General features: G+C 42.0%; 1 protein-coding gene across 1 annotated transcript in view; it reads right to left on the bottom strand.

The window, feature by feature from the left end:
* MAT1A (methionine adenosyltransferase 1A) overlaps nucleotides 1-11,348 on the bottom strand; it is a 29,795-nt gene extending 18,447 nt beyond the window's left edge. The window contains exon 1 of the mRNA XM_024210070.2: nucleotides 11,069-11,348. Coding sequence (XP_024065838.1) covers nucleotides 11,069-11,162 — 94 coding nt within the window. The 5' untranslated portion in view covers nucleotides 11,163-11,348. The remainder of the gene's footprint in view (nucleotides 1-11,068) is intronic.
* Between the last annotated feature and the right edge of the window lie 10,449 nt (nucleotides 11,349-21,797).

Here is a 21,797-nt window from a genome sequence, read left to right as displayed (position 1 = left end):
TATATATATATATATATATATATATATATATATATATATATATATAAAGTGAAGTCTTCTCCAGATACTTGGACATACATTTGTCATACAGACATCAGTTTGTCCAAATAAATGCCTTAATTTTCAGAAATGCTAAGCCCCCACAATTGAACCCCACATCAGCAAAGGTAATGGGAATGTAGGTGCTCAAGACATCTGAAAATCAGCCCACAAGAGTCTTTGGATTCACAAGCTTAACTGACTCACAGAAAAACTCTTCTATGAGCGATAGAGGTAGCCAGTGCATCTCCTCACCCAAAATGAATTTCAAATAGGCAAATATTAAAATTAGAGCAGGCCAGGAAACAATTTTACTGTTCCATGAATTATTTTCAAGATATCGAAAAAATTTCATGTTGTTAATCAGGACAAAAAGTCCAAATCGTAAAAAATTTCATGAAGTAAAAATCCAAAACAAAAAAATAAATGGTTTGGGTCAATTGAAACATTTCATTTGATCTTTTCAAAACCTAACATTCTAATTGTGACTTTTTTGTCTACTTTTTTTACTCTACATTTACTAAAGTTTCTAAACAAAAAGTCATTTAGCCTGGAAACAGAAACTTTTTGTTTTGAAAAAGTTGAAATGGGACATTTTGACAATTTCAAAACTTTTTCTCCGCTCAATATTTTTTTAAGTCAGGAGATTTGTTCAAACTGACCTTGTTTTGTGAACAGCTTGGGTTTCAATGAAAACTTACATTTTTTAATGAAAAAATTAGTTATTGAAAAATTCCTTACCTCTTGTTAAAATATGTTTGTAACCAAGTGAGTAGCCAAATAACTATGGCACTTTCTTACTTCCTGTTGTAGAAAAACAGGTTCTTCAAAAAATATCTCCCTTTCCTCTCCTATGTGTCTTTGTAGCTCATCTACTTCTTTAAGAACATAAGAACAGCCACACTGGGTCAGACCAATGGTCCATCTAGCCCAGAATTCTGTCTTCCGACAGTAATGTCAGGTGCTTCAGAGGGAATGAACAGAACAAGTAATCATCGAGTGATTGTTTCATTGAAACAAATTAGATTTTACTGCCATCAGCAGTGCTGCAGAGCCAATATAACTAGGATAGGGCAAGGTGGACACTATTATGTCTCATGCATCATCATCAAAACTGCCAGCTAATTGTGAAATGCTGAATGTTTGTTATGATGCAAAAGGCTGCAGAGAACCCAGCTTGGTTTTCCATTCCCAGATAGACAGGGCCGGCTCTAGCTTTTTTGCCGCCCCAAGCAAAAAAAAAGGGCGCCGGACTGCCGAAGCAAAAAACAAACAACAACAAAAAACAGCAGCCGCAGGGAGCACGTGGAGGGCGGTCAAGGTGGCTCGCAGGGAGGTGAAGGGTGGGGCCTCGCAGCCGGGCGAGAGGGGCTCCCCCCTCCAGCCTTGGGGTGTCTCTCCCGGCCGGGCAGGTGGAGCCGCTGGGGGCTGCAGGAGGTGCTGGCTCAGCCGCTCCTTTAAAGGCAGCTTGGCTGGGCCGGGCTCAGAGCGGCGCGGGAGGCGGAGGCCAATGCAGGCAGCAGGGAGTGGCATGTCCCGGGGAGCCCGGCAGCACGGTGAGCGGCGGGGATCGCTAGTTCCTGCCCCCCTGGGCCGGGGTCCGTGCCCCTGCAGGGCTGGGCTGGGACTGGCGGAGCGCGGGGAGCCAGACGGGGGCTCCGGATCTGCGGACCGGGCTGCCAAAGCAAAAAAAAAAAAAAGAACCAAGGCAGGGCGGCCGGAATGTGCCGCCCCAAGATTGGCCGGAATGCCGCCCCTTACAATGTGCCACCCCAGGCACGTGCTTTCTCGTCTGGTGCCTGGAGCCGGCCCTGCAGATAGAGTTTACAATGCAGATAGCTGGAAATCTCATTTGATCTGTAAACAAATCTGATATGGAAAACTAATATTAAAACTCTCAATGTTGTTTGTAAAGATTACCCTTTCTGACTACAACTATGCTTCAAATATTATGATTATCTCCATACTTTACTCCATATGAGTAGATTGGGTATAATGAATAACCCAGCTGCATATTTTATATTGATCATTAAATACATATTTATGTACAGAGTTCATGACATAAGAGATACACATGCCCAGGACAGCTTATTAATCACAGATTTCTCAGACCATATAGTTTGGAATACTGCATGTTTACTTTATCATTTATTACATATGATACCCTTACAAGGTTAGCTAATATGGCTTGTTACAATATTCTATGATCCACTGGGTAAGGATTTCATACTACTATATCTATGAAAAGACTTCCATTTATGTACTTTAATGGACTTTGGATAACGTCTGAAGCACATTGAGAGACAATATTCAGCTTTTCTGCATTCTACTTAAGGTGCATATATATCATTTTCACACTTCAAAGTGTGTGCCATTCCAAGGAAACCATGTAGTACTTACCAGACTCCCAATTTGAACTGATCGGAAAATGGGACGGGTCCAGACAAGATTTTGACTTTTCATTAAAAAAATGAGATGTTTTTGATTTTCAACAACCAAAAACTGAAGAATTTCAACAAAAACTTGAAATTTTCATCTAAAATCTGCCAAAATCTGAAAAAAATCGGTTTTCAGCCCAAAAATGCAGTTTTCTGACAAAAATTTTTTTTAAAAGTTGGGGAAAGCATTTTCCACAAAAATTTTAATTTTGTCAAAACCCCAACTTTCCATCAGCCTTATACTCATAAAGGTGGCAGTAGAAAGTGTTTCCACCCCCTCCCCATGTTTCCTCCTGTTCTATTGTTTATATTTTACAAAATACACAGGATTGTAAGTTAAAAGACTATGACAATGCAACATTAAGGCTGCACTGTTTAAATGAAAAAAAGTCAAAAGTGTAAAAGTGGGGTACTTACATAAACATGAATTCAGCCACACTGAATATATGCAATACTTTGCATTTCTGTTCTCTTTGTTAAATGTATTGCTTAGTAATATTATTGTATATGTTGTTAAATGCCATCAAATATACAGGAGGTGCACGGTGAATAATTTAAGCCTGCTGTAAGAATTTGCATTTTCTGACTTTTTGTGACATTTTACTTTGCAATATTAAGGTTTTGGTTGGTTGGTTGGTTGGTGTTGTTTTAATATGGTTGAAAACCTTAGGACATTTTTAGTGGAAACTTTTTTTATTATTATTATTTTATCTTAAAAGACTTCCTGAAACTTCATGGAAAACTCTGAAAGACATTCTGTTTGGAGGCAATTCTGCTTAAAGTTACATCAGTCATTTTGGGTGAAGAGGAGGGTTTAGTTTTAAGTGCCAAAGCTTTGGGACCTGGTAGGCACTGTGACTCAGGGAGAACAATGCCTTCCAAAGCATAATGCACCATCATCAAAGAGATGCAGCATGGCTTCCCTTTCTTGGCCAGAGGGTTTCTTGGCCAGTCAGTTCTCCTGCACAATTCAAAGTAGAGCATATCTTAAACAGCTTGGGACCTGGTGACCTGAGAAAACATCTCGCTTCCCATATGCAGTTGTGATTAGTGGAGGTGCTTGAATTGGAATTTGGAATTCACTCTCCTCTTTAGTCTACAAGACCCCAGGTTTGTTAACCTTCTACGAACAAAATACCACTTTTGCATAGCCCACCTTTATTCTGAGATGTTTGTGAAGAGGTTAAGCTGCTGAGGTGGGAGACAGGGAGTTATTATATAATGTTTACTTGGCAGTATTGTGTAACGGCAGTTCATTAATTATTGTCAGATCTCAACAGTTTGTGCTGAATCTGTTTTTTTTAATACATGTGATGCATAGAGCATGCTACAGGAGATCATTACATCTAAATAAATAAATAATGTATTCCCTGTATTTCCCCTCCCTCTCTTGTTAAGAGGGACATTTATATGGGAAAACCGTCCAGTTCACACCAGCTAAAGATCTCGTCCAGGAGCTTTACTTCTTTGAGTGTTCTCAAGCACAATTTTGTGGAAATTATTCTAATGTCCAGATAGGAGAGGTATAATCACCAGTCACAAATGAAATACCTTTTCAAACAAATGTCTCCACAGTATCCAGCAGAGGAAGAGAAATGTGAACATTTTAGTGCTCTCTGTGTCTAAAGAGAATGTTCTAAAAGTTTTCTTATCTGTAACATGAGGACTCTGTCATATTCATTATTATATTAATATCATCATGATAATTTAAAATATCTATTAACACTGTTAAAAGGGCTATAACTCTGTTACAATCTCACCCCTTCAACTAGAGGATCCACCAACAGCAAACCTAGGCTGCTGGATTTATTAATATTGTGCATGTGACATTAGCACATGTAGACAGTGCCAGCCTTTTGCTTTTTCTGATTACTTCAATTTCTGTAAAGAGCCCAGGGTATAGAGAACATTGTGGAGATAGTACATAGTATGATTCTGTAAGTGGTAAATTCTAATAGTATACCTATTTAGACGTGTGGAAAGATGGTGTGATCTATGCATACACAGCTTCAACAAAAGCCAGTTCATTGAGTGCAATGTCCAAAGAAGATTCCTCTGTCCTCCCTGATGGGGACTTTGGTACAACTGACATAGTAACTTCCCCCAAAGAATCCATTCTAGATTTTACATCAAAAACTGGGAGCACTTTTATGAAGCACTGAAATATTTCCCATCAGTCACAGCAGAGAACACACTGGTATTCTTAAGCACCTCTTTTTCCAGAAGAAATGTTTCTTTGTGCTCCAGAATCTTTATATTCCAAGAGGCACCAAGAGAAACAATGGGCATTTTAGACATTCCATTGACTGGAGGGGCTAATTACAAATTTAAAAGGGATCACAGAGAAATGTTCACAGTTAAACCAGAAACTATGCAAGAGTCAACTGGTGTCAGTTTTAGTTACAAACTCAGGATGAAATCCCAACCCCATTGAAAACTACTGTTAGCTCCTATATGGGCAGTATTTCAGTCTCTGCCTCAGACCTGAACCTAGTTTTGAGAAAACCTAAGATGATTTATGGTTTTGAGCTGCCACCTAGAGAAATTTGTGGTTTCAGACAATTTTGCAGCTGAATGCCGAGTTTCACCTTATATATTTACAGAACTGATTTAGATTTCTACAATACTTTGACTTATTGGGCTTGTTCTCACTGGAAACTCAAAGCAAAATTCAGGAGTAACTCCACTTTAGACAATAGAGTTCCATCAGTGTAAGTGACAGAAGAATCAGGGATGTAAATCTATGCAGGTGTAAACCAAAGTAAACACTGGCATCAACCCCAGTGGCTCAAATGGTAGATTTTTCACAGTTTTACTATTTAGTTTTAATTTAATGTTTCAAATTCACTGAAACTTGGTGGGATAATACACATGATTGGAATGTTGGTGTGGATGGGTACAGCTTGCTCAGGAAGGATAGACAGGGGAAAAAGGGAGGAGGTGTTGCCTTATATATTAAAAATGTGCACACTTGGACTGAGGTAGAGATGGACATAGGAGATGGAAGTGTTGAGAGTCTCTGGGTTAGGCTAAAAGGGGTAAAAAACAAGGGTGATGTCATGCTAGGAGCCTACTACAGGCCACCTAACCAGGTGGAAGAGGTGGATGAGGCTTTTTTTAAACAACAACTAACAAAATCATCCAAAGCCCAAGATTTGGTGGTGATGGGGGACTTCAACTATCCGGATATATGTTGGGAAAATAACACAGCAGGGCACAGACTATCCAACAAATTCTTGGACTGCATTGCAGACAACTTTTTATTTCAGAAGGTTGAAAAAGCTACTAGGGGGGAAGCTGTTCTAGACTTGATTTTAACAAATAGGGAGGAACTTGTTGAGAATTTGAAAGTAGAAGGCAGCTTGGGTGAAAGTGATCATGAAATCATAGAGTTTGCAATTCTAAGGAAGGGTAGAAGGGAGAACAGCAAAATAGAGACAATGGATTTCAGGAAGGTAGATTTTGGTAAGCTCAGAGAGCTGATAGGTAAGGTCCTATGGGAATCAAGACTGAGGGGAAAAACAACTGAGGACAGTTGGCAGTTTTTCAAAGGGACACTATTAAGGGCCCAAAAGCAAGCTATTCCGCTGGTTAGGAAGAATAGAAAATGTGGCAAAAGACCACCTTGGCTTAACCACGAGATCTTGCATGATCTAAAAAATAAAAAGGAGTCATATAAAAAATGGAAACTAGGACAGATTACAAAGGATGAATATAGGCAAACAACACAGGAATGCAGGGGCTAGATTAGAAAGGCAAAGGCACAAAATGAGCTCAAACTAGCTACAGGAATAAAGGGAAACATGAAGACTTTTTATCAATATATTAGAAGCAAGAGGAAGACCAAAGACAGGGTAGGCCCACTGCTCAGTGAAGAGGGAGAAACAGTAACAGGAAACTTGGAAATGGCAGAGATGCTTAATGACTTCTTTGTTTCGGTCTTCACCGAGAAGTCTGAAGGAATGCCTAACATAGTGAATGCTAATGGGAAGAGGGTAGGTTTAGCAGATAAAATAAAAAAAGAACAAGTTAAAAATCACTTAGAAAAGTTAGATGCCTGCAAGTCACCAGGACCTGATGAAATGCATCCAAGAATACTCAAGGAGCTAATAGAGGAGGTATCTGAGCCTCTAGCTATTATCTTTGGAAAATCATGGGAGACGGGAGAGATTCCAGAAGACTGGAAAAGAGCAAATATAGTGCCCATCTATAAAAAGGGAAATAAAAACAACCCAGGAAACTACAGACCAGTTAGTTTAACTTCTGTGCCAGGGAAGATAATGGAGCAAGTAATTAAGGAAATCATCTGCAAACACTTGGAAGGTGGTAAGGTGATAGGGAACAGCCAGCATGGATTTGTAAAGAACAAAACATGTCAAACCAATCTGATAGCTTTCTTCGATAGGATAACGAGTCTTGTGGATAAGGGAGAAGCTGTGGATGTGGTATACCTAGACTTTAGTAAGGCATTTGATACGGTCTTGCATGATATTCTTATCGATAAACTAGGCAAATACAATTTAGATGGGGCTACTATAAGGTGGGTGCATAACTGGCTGGATAACCGTACTCAGAGAGTTGTTATTAATGGTTCCCAATCCTTCTGGAAAGGCATAATGAGTGGGGTTCCGCAGGGGTCTGTTTTGGGACTGGCTCTGTTCAATATCTTCATTAACAACTTAGATATTGGCATAGAAAGTACGCTTATTAAGTTTGCGGATGATACCAAACTGGGAGGGATTGCAACTGCTTTGGAGGACAGGGTCATAATTCAAAATGATCTGGACAAATTGGAGAAATGGTCTGAGTTAAACAGGATGAAGTTTAACAAAGACAAATGCAAAGTGCTCCACTTAGGAAGAAAAAATCAGTTTCACACATACAGAATGGGAAGAGACTGTCTAGGAAGGAGTACGGCAGAAAGGGATCTAGGGGTTATAGTGGACCACAAGCTAAATATGAGTCAACAGTGTGATGCTGTTGCAAAAAAAGCAAACATGATTCTGGGATGTATTAACAGGTGTGTTGTGAGCAAGACACGAGAAGTCATTCTTCCGCTCTACTCTGCTCTGGTTGGACCTCAGCTGGAGTATTGCGTCCAGTTCTGGGCACCGCATTTCAAGAAAGATGTGGAGAAATTGGAAAAGGTCCAGAGAAGAGCAACAAGAATGATTAAAGGTTTTGAGAACATGACCTATGAAGGAAGACTGAAAGAATTGGGTTTGTTTAGTTTGGAAAAGAGAAGACTGAGAGGGGACATGATAGCAGTTTTCAGGTATCTAAAAGGGTGTCATAAGGAGGAGGGAGAAAACTTGTTCACCTTAGCCTCTAAGGATAGAACAAGAACCAATGGGCTTAAACTGCAGCAAGGGAGGTCTAGGTTGGACATTAGGAAAAAGTTCCTAACTGTCAGGGTGGTTAAACACTGGAATAAATTGCCTAGAGAGGTTGTGGAATCTCCATCTCTGGAGATATTTAAGAGTAGGTTAGATAAATGTCTATCAGGGATGGTCTAGACAGTATTTGGTCCTGCCATGCGGGCAGGGGACTGGACTCGATGACCTCTCAAGGTCCCTTCCAGTCCTAGAATCTATGAATCTATGAATCTATAAATAAAAATTAGCTTTGGCTGGTTTGTTCAAATCTGGATCTGGATCCAAACGTCTTGAGAGGCTGTGGGCATTCAGAGCTGGGCATTTGGTTTGGCTCATCTTTAATTAAAATTGTGTAACTAATTCCTCTTCTTCCCTGATCACAAAATTAAATGTATTTACAGGTAACAAATGCTCATCTGTTTCAGTGCTTTATAATGTATAAGTGCTCCCCGGACTGCCTCTGACGTCTGTTACGAAGTGCTCTCACTTGCTGTTTGCACAACTCCAACTTGGCAGTATTTGATATTTCCTAACAGTGCCTGGGAATTTTACCATATACATTACTTTCGTCAGTTCTATACAGACACCTAGCTAGAATGAATGCATTCAAGGAAGCTTATTTTTTAACATTAACACTCAGCAAACTTGAGATCCTGGAGCAAATTCATATTCTTGTAAAAGACTATGTCATGAGTCTATTGCAGTGGATATTACTGTAGTGTAACAAATTCAGTGTTCTATGAAAACTGGGGGGAAACCTGTATTTTAATACAGGTTCAGTGTGTTGAGCAATTAACAAATGTAAAAAGAACACACTTGCAAAAGGTAGAATTTAAGAATTTAGTCTGATATATTTGATAGTGTTCTCCCATCGGACGCCCCTCTACAGACCTTAGAGCAGATCCTCAGCCCTGTTAAGTCTGCTTTGCTCCACTCACGCGTCTGTGTCAAGTCAGTTTGGCTGCACAGTGAAATCTGCAGAAAACAGATTTAAGCCTAGCTTAAGTGGCCAGCTGACACAGAGAAATTCTTGGGTAACCTAAGGCTAATGTTGCAGCTCCTACATCACCTCCCCGTGGGCCTGTGTAGAAGCATAGCTGGGGAAAAGAGGGTTTTGACTAGGATGCAACTGCATCCTGCTGACCTCCAGCAACCAGAACAGCCCCAAGAGGCCATTGACAGCTGGAGTATGATAGAGCCCCAGAATCAGGGAGCTGCAAAGGGTGTCTTGGTGCCACCCTTGGCTGCCCCAATCTGGAAGCCTGTTGACTCTTGTTTGGGAGGAATGATTGTTTTTCACACTGTTATATATGAGGATGGGTCTGTTGGTTTGGAAAGAACAAACATTGGCCCATACGTTAGCTCAAACATTGACTTGAACCAAATAAACCCAAATATTTTTATATGGCGGAATTCAGAAAGCCCTGGCATGTTTCACCTTCCTGCTCTCTCTTTTTTAAATCTACAACAAGCTTCCTTTCTTCACAGAAATGCAAGTTGAGACCTTTGGAGATCTGGCAATCGCTGCTGGGGGAGATGCTGTCCACAAATCTTATAAATCCCTACGTTTTCCTAAGACCTGAGGAAGTTCCAGTTACCCAGGAAGCCATGAAATGTGGGAGCTTTAAATAGCCAGAGAGTTCAGCGGGGAGAGAGACAAGCCTGAATACTCAATGAAAAATCACCAGTGGTGCAGTTAGTCCTCCTGGTGATCAGAAAGGGAACTGGGGGATTAAAGTGATGCTGGGAACTGCAAGAGGGAGGAGGACATCAGTTAAGCCCTTGGAAGCTGAGAGAGGGACTTTTGGAGATGAGGAAAGGAATTTGAGGGTCAGTTAAGCTTAAAGATGGATCAGGACAAAGAATAGGAGACAGAATAAAAGGTGAAAGGGAAAGAAGCTAAGTGAAGCACTTTCGGGTATTTATCTGAACCAAATCTCCAAATGCTTGGAGGCTCACCATCACTGACTGAGGGAATTAAAAAATAATTAAGAGACATTTTGGACCCATCATCCTTGAGAGTGTTGCTTTAAATTAAAAAAATTAAAAAGCCTTCTTTAGAATGACATAAGACTCTTGGTGCTATTAATCGCATGTGCTCTATAGTTGCTGAGCAAACACTACGGTGGAACCTACCCTTCAGTTGTGTGTCATTGTTTCTTGGTCTTGTTACATCAGCCACTGACAATTGGGAAAGATCACCAGACACTGTAAACTGGCATAGCTCCGTTGAAGTCAACAGAGATACACCTGTTTGCATCAGCCGAGGATTTGACCTGTAGTAGCCAGTTAATATTATAGAGGTGAGCAAAAATTGGAGAAGCATAAAAGCAGAGATGGTTTTGGTTTTGACACTGATCCTTTTCTTCATATCAGATAGGTCATCCGCACCCCACCCCCTGTCCAATTTCATTATTCACCCTTATATAATCCAAGTCAGTGCATAGACCTGGAAGGCATTGTCATGGCAAAAGTTAGAGGATGCAAAATGGTTTTCTAAAATACACTTTAAAGGACATCAAATAGGTCATTGTCCTCTAGCATTATTTGTAGGAAACAAACTGCATGTTTATGGCAGATGATCATTTGTTTTCAAATTAAATTAAATTAAAATCTGCTGACAATACATAAAGTTTAGCAAATAACTGTCCACTGCCTGCTTAAGCAATCCCATATGTTTTAACAAAAAACAGATCATGGGGGAGGGGAATCGGGGGGCTGCCATGCATAGCTGATGGGGCCTTTCATTTTTAACGGTTTTGAAATAGCCTGCTCAGAGATATTCCTGTCATTGTGACTGGCAGTTTTATGGCAGAACATGTATGCAGGAGAGTTTCACAAAACTTCAAGGTTGTGGAACTCGACATGTGTGAAACTTGAGGCTACCAAAGATGCAGTATGATCTCAAATGTAATCTGCTGAAAGAAAGATGCAAAATAAACAAGCAGAAACAAGAGCAAATTGCCACATGGAAGGAACACACAGCCAGTTCACAGATATGAATTAGAGTAGCAACTCACCATATCCTGCAGCAGCATCATAACCACCAGCATTTTTAAGTCTAAATGGATAAGCATCCAGTGGAAAAATACTCCACCATCACCACCGCCCCGTATGATAATACTGATATTGACTGGATTCTTGGCCAGACTTTCTTAAACAGAATTTAATTGAAAATATTCTGATTTGTCTGTACCCCTGCAGCCAGTTACTTACCTGGATGCCCTTCTCCCACAGACTCTGATGTGAACATGAAAGCACCTTCATCATTTACAGTGTGGTCACATAAGCCATCCACCGGTCCATTCATGATTTTGACACTTTTCCTGATGGGTTGATCAAAATAGTAGTTCAAGAGCTCTGTCTTTAGTGCCTTTCCCTTTCTGAGTGGAAGGACTAAACTTCTTTATCAGCAGGGCTAACACTTCTGTCAATTACTACTTTCCACAAAAACTTGAATTGAGCATGTGAAGTAAGTGTAGTCAGTGTGTGTGTGAGAGTGAGAGTGAGAGTGTGTGTGTGTGTGTGTGTGTGTGTGTGTGTGTGTGTGTGTGTGTGTACTGATCAGGCATCTGTCTGAGGTCTGTACCTCTACCTACTTTGGCTGTCACTCTGTGAGTTGCTCCTATATATGGAAAAGTGAAAGTGCCTGGTTAATCATGTGAGGAAACTGGGAGAGCCCATTTCCTGGGAGGGGAGCAAGTTAATATTGGGATATTTCACTTATTAACTCACTTTTCAGTAACTCAGTATTCAGCCTGTGCAAGATTGGTAACCATAAAGATTCAATTCAGCAGGAGTTAGTACAGGAGTTCTAGCTTCAGTTCAGTTCAGTGGTTCTCTTGGTTTAGCTCTCCCCTAGTTTGGGGCTGTTTGCTGTGAGTGTTCTCAAGCATGTGTTGTGATCACACAGAAATAGAAGAAAGTTGTGTAAGCTTGTCCCTTTCCTGTCAAAAGAGTGAGGGATATAAAGTTTGTTAAGCACAATATGACTTTGTTTCCTGGTTTTCATTTTCATCTCTAACTGTGATTCTCCCCTGGAAGGTCTTGTACCTTTGCATTCTTTGTGTGCTGTTCTGAAAGGAAATACTGTACATGAACTAGTACCTGAGTAATATAGATTCTGCTGATCTGATTTTGTAAACAATCTCTATTCAGCCTCCTCCTTCTTCTGCCTTCTCGTCTGCTAATTAGAGTCCATCTTAAAATTTCTGTAATTCCTACTAGTCCCTAGCAATTAGACATGCACTGACTGCCAGACCTTTCATTTAAGGGAGCTGGAAAACACCACCATTTTTCTAAAAAGGCTTTCCCGGTTAAGAAATCTTCATGGTTGTGCCTGAACTGCTTTGGAATGTACCCAACCTCAGCCTAAGCCTTGGGGAAGAAACAAAATATTTATATGTAGCTGAGATGCTGAGATCTAGTTACAAATGGATCAAAGGAAGCTATTGCTCAGGCTGGCTACTGAAAGCTTTTTTTGACATGCAGTGTAGTTGTAGCCATGTTGATCCCAGGATATTAGAGAGGCCAGGTGGATAATATTTTGTATTGGACCAACTTCTGTCGGTCAGAGAGACAAGCTTTCTAGCCACACAGAGCTCTTCTTCAGGTCTGGGAAAGGTACACTTCAAGCATCAGGTAGTCAGTGTTTGGTGTAGGATGAAAGAGAGAGATTTTAGCGTGTGTGTGTGTGTGTGTGTGTGCGCGTGCACACACATGTTCATAGAAAAAATGTTACCAAACACAACCTAACCATGACTATGAGCAGATACAGAGTCCCCAGCACCTACTGTACCACTGCAAAAAAGAATCATAAAGATTACCTCATTTTAAAAAAATCATTATGGGTTCAGTCCAGTGCCAACTGAAGTAAATGGGAAAGTTCCATTGACTTCAGAAAGCATCGGATTAAGCCCTATGATGTATTTTTCATCCAGTTGCAATGGTGATGTACCTGATTCATGGATCAGTACTGGACATATTGGTTGCTCCGTATACGTTGCAAGTTAGACAGCAGCGAAGCTGTTACTCTTTGTCATTCTCCAATTTGGCATCTGACTATATACTTCTCCTCCACTGATTATTATGATTATTTTACAAGCAGGAGGAGGACTTGATAAGTCCCTTCTGCTTCAAATTTTTGCTTTAATACATATTTGCACAAGTACTGTATTCTTGAGACTTTCATTTTCTGCATCCTTTCCTGAGAACAATAATTTACACGAGTAATTTCCTGCATTGTTTGCCCATGTCTAATCACTATGGACAGACAGTGGGGCAGCTCTTCACTTGGTGTCTGTTATTGTTCCATTGCCATGGGATCTGCCCAAGTCCGTATGCAATGTGGGTAAATGCTGCATTGCTATGATTGAGGAAAAACTGATATGTTGAAAAGAAAAGTTTGTCATTTTTAGAGGACCAAAGAGTAACACCAACCTAATTAGGTAATTATATTAACTCCAGTTAATGAATAACATTTGAAGTTCATATTAACTTTTAACGTTACATAAAACCAAGTGACAAACATTCCTCTTTGTTAAATCCAGACTTTTTTCTGTATGTCAAAACACAGACACAACGGGAGCTGACAAACACCTGGGAGAAAAGCTTTCTGTGTGAACATTTCAGAACCTTTTCCTCTTCAATCAAGGACAGAGAAAGGTTCCACTCTAGTTCTCTAGTCCTCCAAGGAAAACTCCAACAAAAACAGAACAGACAAGATTTGACATTCTAAATATTTATAAGGTAAAACACAAACAGAAAAATCAAAACACATACACAGACCTACCAGGCCTTCTTAGTTCAATGTAAAGAAACGAGAACTCCAAAACACAAGCCCCAATCCTGCAAACACTGATGGATGTGAGTAACTAAAGGGGAACTGCCAGTGAGCTTGCAGGGGCCCTGTTTGTTTTGCCTTTGCCGCTCCCCTTTAGGAATACACATTTCTGGAGATGTGAACTAATCTTGCAGATCTTTAGAGAATCACCCATTCTATGGCCTGTGTTAAGTGAGAGGTCAGACTAAATCAGATTGTTCCTTTCTGGCCTTGGAATCTATGAATCATCAAGTATAACAGAAGTGCATATGCTAATAATGTTCTAGAAATGCTGTATAGCTACTGATCCATCTAAAAACAATGAGAAGTACTTGTGGCACCTTAGAGACTAATGGTACGTCCAGACTTCCTGCTGGATCGGCGGGTAGCAATCGATCTATCGGGGATCGATATATCGCGTCTCGTCTAGATGCAATATATTGATCCCCAAACGCACTCCTGTCGACTCCGGAACTCCACCAGGGCGAGCGGCGGTAGCGGAGTCGACGGGGGAGCCGCAGCCATCGATCCCGCACCATGAGGACGGGAAGTAAGTCGAAATAAGATACGTCAACTTCAGCTACGCTATTCCCGTAGCTGAAGTTGTGTATCTTACATTGACCCCGCCCCCCTAGAATAGAACAGGCCTAAGGTGCCACAAGTACTTCTCATTGTTTTTGCTGATACAGACTAACACGGCTACCACTCTGAAACCTGATCCATGTAAGACTTCCAGTTTGAACTGCTTCCAGGTATAGGTTTAATATTGGAAGTAACGTAACCAGAAATGTTTGTGCATGGAAATATTGCATGGCCATGGACCCTCTTGACATGCTGTTTTTCAGAAACTTTGTTACCAAGCATGAGCCGTTATAAGTTACAATAATATTTAATTTGGCTTCTCTTCCAAAACTCCTTAATTTGTTAAATATTTGTAAAATGGCAAGACTGAGCTCTACTATCATGTGTAACTGTCAACCCTCTAAGGCAAAAGGAACATAATAAAGTACTGCATGTGCCCAATTTTCCCCTTTCCCACTCTAGTGATAGTGGGCTCGATGCTGCAAAATCTACTCAATCTGGCTGACTCCCATGATCTGAAAGTGCAGCCATTGTCAGGAAAGTTATTTTGTAAAAACAGCACCTCCTTACCCATCAGGTCAGGTCCCTGTGTGTATTCATTCAGATCAGCTGACTTTAGTGACTACAAGGCAATATCCAAAGCCAATGAAGCCAGTGTGAATCTTTCCTTTGACTTCAATGGTCTTTGGATCAGGCCCTATAATGAGCTTTTACTAATTTTTAGCCAACCCAACGATGGAAGAATGTATTGTACTAGCTTCTGTCTCATACATCATTGACCGAATCATTCATTAATGTCAAAACGTAGGGCCAAATTCTGCTCTCAGTGAGCCTGTGTGATCTCTTTGAAGACAATGTGATGGCACAGATGTTAATGAGGACAGAATGTAATGCACAATCACCAGTGACAATGCACTAGCCAGAAAGATTTTATGTTCCAGGTTGATCCAGAAAGGTTGGCAGCAAGAAAAACAAATCTGACGTAATAAAGAGTCTAAAATATATATCAGGCGGTAGCTGTGTTAGTCTGTATCCACAAAAATAACAAGGAGTCCGGTGGCACCTTAAAGACTAGCAGATTTATTTGGGCATAAGCTTTCGTGGGTAAAAAACCTCACTTCTTCAGATGCATGGAGTGAAAGTTACAGATGCAGGCACTATATAATGACACATGAAGAGAAGGGATTACCTCACAAGTGGAGAACCAGTGTTGACAGGGCCAATTTGATCAGGGTGGTGTCAATTCCAGGAGAGGCAAAGCTACTCTAGCGACACCATTAGAGGACCCAACCACATCAGCCACACCATCAGGGGATCATTCACCTGCACATCTACTAATGTGATATATGCCATCGTGTGCCAGCAATGCCCCTCTGCCATGTATATTAGCCAAACCGGACAGTCCCTATGTAAAAGAATAAATGGACACAAATCGGACATCAAGAATGGTAACATACAAAAGCCAGTAGGTGAACACTTCAATCTCCCTGGACGTTCTATAACAGATTTAAAGGTAACTATTCTTGAACAAAAAAACTTCAGAAACAGACTTCAGAGAGAAACAGCAGAACTAAAATTCATTTGCAAATCTAACACCATTAAGCTGGGCTTGAATAGGGACTGGGAGTGGCTGCCTCATTACAAAAGCAGCTTTGCCTCTCCTGGAATTGACACCTCCTCATCTATTATTGGGAGTGGACTACATCCACCCTGATCAAATTGGCCCGGTCAACACTAGTTCTCCACTTGTGAAGTATTCCTTTCTCTTCATGTGTCATTATATAATGCCGACATCTGTAACTTTCACTCCATGCATCTGAAGAAGTGAGGTTTTTTTACCCACGAAAGCTTATGTCCAAATAAAATATATAGATAGCAATCGAGAAATCATCCTAGAGCCAAGGAAACTTTATGGCAAAAATATAAGTATTATTTCTGTACAAAATATTCCTCAGAGGCCAAGGAACTTTCATAATTTTCTTAGCTGCTTGATGCTCATGCAAATACTTCCAGCACTGGCTCGAGTGCCAAGCATACATTGTGCACAGCCTACACACAGCTTTTCCTGTCAATGCACCTCGCTGCTGACATGATGCAATAATCTCTTCTCTTGCAGGTCAGGGTAGGGTTTAAGAAAAGTGTCCTTCAGTGTGCACATATGTGATCCCTGTTGAAACTCAGGCAGCCTTTCCACACATTGTACTTCATTTCAGAAATCTAACAAGCCCCTATGTTGGTGATTCTTGTTCATTTTTGTCAGAGCCCCGAGAGAATTGTTATTTCTGCTTTTTAATCCCTGGCAGGTGCACAAATACTTGGGGTGTGGAGGGCTGTGTAAGAAAATAGATTAGATATGAGATAGAATTGACACTTTGGCCTGGCCCCAGACCACTCATGCCTTGTTGCCATCACTCACTTTTATTTGCCCATTTTCCCCCTCCTGTTCTCTATGCTGTCCTTATCTGCTCTTTTTGCCCCAGCTTGTCCTGTTTTTCTCCTTTCTATGTATTTTTCCTTCTGTTGTCCTCTTACCTTTTTTATTCTTGTTTGTCTCCCCTTTCTCCCATACAACTCACCATAAAGCCACAGACCACTCATGGAGAATCTATTGGTGGTGCTCATGGAGGAAATGGAGCCAGTGGGAATAGAGAAAAGAAGCTTGAGTTAACAGGTTGAAGCCAGGATAACTTATCTGGAGCTGCTCCAGTGGCCAGCTACACTCAGGGCTTTCACAACAAAGAGGGAGGAAGAGATAGGTGTCTAAGAACTGGTCACCATCATTTTACTGCAGAAGCAGAACCATGTTTGCATGGGAAGTAGATTTGGAGTCATTCAGCTTTCCTCACTATCACTGGTCCTGTATTCTTGGTACCTCATGAGCTATTCTGGTGACTCCTAGAGAAAGAGGGAATGAAACCAGGGCACAGTCAGCTTGGGAAATACTGCACTTTTATGAGCAGATTTTGAGAAGACAGTCACTTAAATCATCTGTAATTTGATTTAGTGCAGCCCCTTGTCTCAAGAGAGACAATATTTTGGGCCCTGATTCAGGAAAGCATCCCTATTAAGGACAACACATAAGCCAATTGTTTAACTTTATATATATGTGTAGCTCCACTGAAGTCATGGGATTTAAGCACATGTATAATTTAAAGCATGCTTGTGAGTGCTGTCATGTATAGGAATAGACTTAAGCACATGGTTGAGTGTTTTCCTGGATCAGGGCATTACTCAGGAAAAAAAGAACCCAGCAGTGTACTCTCTCACCTTTTATATCTGAATAAGATAATGACCATCTTCATGAGTGTATTTACAAACATCTCTTCTCCTCTCCTTCAAATTCAGGTACCCTAAACAATGGTTAGTAATTTAAGTTATTTACCACTTTGCTTTCCTCTGACACTTCAACATTATAAACTATAGGGAATTAGCTCCACACCCAATTTATACATGAAGGTATAAAGCAGTTTTCTACAGTGCTCTGTTACAATGTCTTCCCAGTTTCAATACTGGTTTCATGTATACACTCATTTAATGGGAGTAGTTCATATAACAAAGGGATATATAAGGTGTTTAAAGGAGTCATGGGGGTTCTTTTTTTTTTCCTGACATGGAAATGTGCACAGAATTATGGGATCCTCCCTAGGTTTTGTTTTTAACTTTTTACCTGTTTTGCCTGCAGAATGACAGCCCAGCATAATGCAGTATGGCCTGAGGCTGAGGCATTCAATATAATAATAGTAATTAGCTCTTATTGAGCACTTTTCATCAGTAGATCTCAAAGCACTTTACAAAGGAGGGCCTTATCATTATTCCCATTTTACAGATGGGGAAACTGAGACAAAGAGAGGTGAAGCAATTCGCCAAGCTCACCGATCAGGCTAGAGGCAGAACTCAGATGTTCCATAATTCTCACTCTATACCTGTGCATCCACTGATAACAAGGGATCTTACTAGCTTCCACATATAGTGTTAAGCTAGGATCAACGACATAGAAGAAGTGGGAATTTGGCAGGTAAGATCACAAATATATGGGTGTGAGGACACCTGAATAGATGCAGCGGAGTGCTCAGCACTTTTGAAAATCAAGTCACATTGGGCCTGATCTAAAGCAGATTGAAGTCAATGGAAAGACTCCCATTGACTTCAATGAGCTTTGGATTGGGCCTTTTATTTGGAGTCAGGAGCCCAACTTTAGGCTTCTATTTTTGAAAATCTTGGCCTATGTGTATACCATGGCTGATCTGAATATAGAGTCATAGAGTTTAAGGCCAGAAGGGACCACCAGCTCATCTCATCTGACCTCCTGTATATCACAGGCCACCAACACCACCCAGCACCCACACACTGAACTCACCAGCCAAAATTAGACCAAAATATTACAGCCCACAGCAAACTAATCTATTATGTGCCCCAGGCAGAGACTAGAAGGGTCTGAGATGCACCAGTGCCTGAGGCTCCAACAATGACAGAGAAATGATTAAGTGAGATATACCCAGATAATCTGGCAAGTGACCCACACCAACTTTGCTGCAGAGGAAGCTGAAAACCTCCCAAGGTCACTGCCAATCTGACCTGGGGGAAAGACCTTCCCGACCCAACTTATGATGATCAGTTAGCCCTTGGGCGTGTGAGCAAGAACCAGCCAGCCAAGCACCTGAGAGAGAGAATGCTCGGTGCCACCTCAGACCACTGGTCCAACCTGTCCAGTCTCCCATCTCTAGCCATGGCCATCTTGATTCTTCAAAGGACGAAAACAAGAAAAAAACAGAATACATGGGGGGAGCAACAGCTGGAGGAAATCCCTTCCTGACCCATGCAGGTGGCTGGCTGAAGCCCTGAAGCATGAGCATTTAGGAACATAAAAAATAAACTGCTAGGGACCCCCTGGGATCCTGAGCCCCACCACTCAACTATCACAAGCAATGCCAACATACAATCACCCTTATAAATTTGTCCAGCTCTCTCTTAGAGCTAATTAAGTGGTTTTCCCTCACAACTCCTATAGGGGGGCTGTTCCAGAATCTCATCCCTGTGATGGTTAGAAACTTTCTCCTAATTGACAGCCTGAATTTGTTCATGGCCAATTTATATTCCGTTGTTATTGTGCCAATATTATCCTTTAACTTAAATAGCTCTTCACCCTCCCTTGTGTTTCCCCCAATGTATCCCCTCTCAGCCTTCATTTTGCTAGGTTAAACAAATCAGGCTCTTCCGGTCTCCTCTCACAAGATAGGCCCTCCATTTCCTTGATCATCCTAGTCGGTCTTCTCTGCACCTGTTCCGGTTTGAATTCATCTTGAATATCAGTGAGCAGAATATTCACTATGGCATGTATTGGTGGAGCAGAAATAGCATCCAACCAGAACCAGGAAATTTCAAACTGAAAACTGAGCTAGGCTAGGCATTAGTTACCAGTAATCGTCTTCATTTCATTAGAGTCTCTTTATTTAAAATTGACTGAACTGACTTGTCACCATCAATGCAAAGAATGTGAAACTAACCCAGGATAAATGGGGCAGTTCCTTTTATAAGGGTGAGATTTATCTGTGGCGTAACTCGAAGTCTCCAGTGGGCTAACCACAGGAGTGATTTTAACTCCAACTGGTAGAATTCTACAGGTGGTGAGTGGCTTTTTGTTTTGGCCTCATAATCCATATTCTGGAACCATGAAATATCTGGTTTTGGTTGTTCCTAGGAGTAAATAAGTCAACCCACATTTGGGGCCAAATCTTGCTTCCGTTAAAGCCAAAGATGGGAGCAGGATAGTGTACTGATTGGTTCCCACAGAGCAGGGGCACTAGCATGAGCTGCACACTAGCCCCTTATCTGCTGATTATCTTGATAAAACTCTCAGGTGCTGATATTCAAACCATTCCTGAGCTCATTCCTGGCAGCTCTGTATATTAAATACCTCTTTACAAAGACATGAACTGTGACATGCGCTAAGGATGGATACCTTAAGTTCACAAACAGTAATGACAAATTAAATCAGTTTTTATACATTGGAGCTGGCTGACTGAGGAAGACAGAACAATAACAAGATTAGTCACTGAAGCAAAGTTTATAAGGTTTCTTTTACATGGGGATCCGTATTGCCTCCAAATCCTATAAACAGCTCAGACCAGGTGGTAGTCCCTTGATATCTGAGTAGTTTATTTCCAAATGCTCTGTTTCCTTTCATTCTTTTTGGTGCTCTTGGCCAATTGGATACATATGCAAGTGTCCCTCTGGAAGAGATATAAAGACAAGTATGATCTAGTGGGTAGGACACTAAAGTGAGTGTTGGAAACCTGGATTCTATTCTCAGTTCCATACCTCCCAACAGTCCTGGGTTTTGCAGGACTGTCCCACTTTGACTCCCAACCCCTTTGTCACAGCTGAAGTTGGACACAACCCTCATTCAGTGGCACCCACAGCCATATGCACATTACACACGGTGCTTACCATGGGCTGAGGCAAAGCTAGGGAAGGCAGCAGTTTCAGCTGTTCCTTGGCATGTTCAGACCTCTGAGGACTACTCAGTGGCTGCAGGGGAGCTCAGGGTTGGGAAGTGACACTGCACTAGGTAGGCCAGGCTGGAAGGTAGGGACTGAGCATGGCATGGACTTGGTGCATCAGGGACTAGGGCCAGTGGCTGCAGCAGCATTGGTTCCACAGGGATTGGCAGTGACCAGCTGCATCCCATTTTAACCACTTGAACTGTTGGCAGGGAAGCAGTTCTGCTGTCTGATCTTCAGCAACTGACTTTGTCTCTCCATACCTCTGGTTTGCTGCCTGCCCTTTGTCTGTCTTGTCTATTTGAATTATAAGGAGCAGCATACAGGAGCCAGCAAACAGAGCTGAAAACAGGGGAGTTTGAGTGGAGATCTGTTGGAGGAGAAGGGAGGCAAGACCCTGTTCCTTAGAGGCAGTGAGTGAGTTCTTGAGAATGTATCTGCTTGCAGGTTTTTTATGTTTGTTTTCAGTTTGCCTAGGTTGGTGTGGGTAGTGTGTTAATCACAGACAAGCCCTGATTAGGGGATGGGAGTTCCCTGATTAGGGGGGAAGGGCTTCCCTAATCAGCAGGCCTATAAAGGCAGCCAAGAAGCCAGTCAGTGGCACAGGAACCAGCAAACAGAGACTGAGTGTGTAAGGAGAATTTGGGGGGAGGAAGTGTGTTAGGGTTACCATATTTTGAGTGTCCAAAAGGAGGACACTCCACGGGGCCCCGGCCCCGCCCCCAGCCCCGCTCCCCGCCCCGCCCACGCCCCAACTCCACCCCTTCCCCAAAGTCCCCGCCCCAACTCCGCCCCCTCCCCTGCTTCCCGCGAACATTTGATTCGCGGGAAGCCTGAAGCAGGAAGCAGGTAAGCTGGCGGGGGGTGGGGGGAGGAGGCGTGGCCCAGTCTGGCCCCGTCCGGCGGCCAGCCCCGGCATCTCTAGCCTGGCTCGGCTCGGGCTCTGGGGTGCCGGCCCCGGGCCAGCCCCCGACCGAGCACCCCCGGGCCAGCACCGCCGGCCCCGCCGGCCAGCACCGCCAGCCGCCGGCCCCCGGCCCCC

Source organism: Terrapene carolina, unplaced genomic scaffold (genome assembly GCF_002925995.2).
Source record: "Terrapene carolina triunguis isolate 2854851 unplaced genomic scaffold, T_m_triunguis-2.0 Scaffold146, whole genome shotgun sequence".
NCBI lineage: Eukaryota > Metazoa > Chordata > Testudines > Emydidae > Terrapene > Terrapene triunguis.
This window is presented reverse-complemented; position numbering and strand designations above follow the sequence as displayed.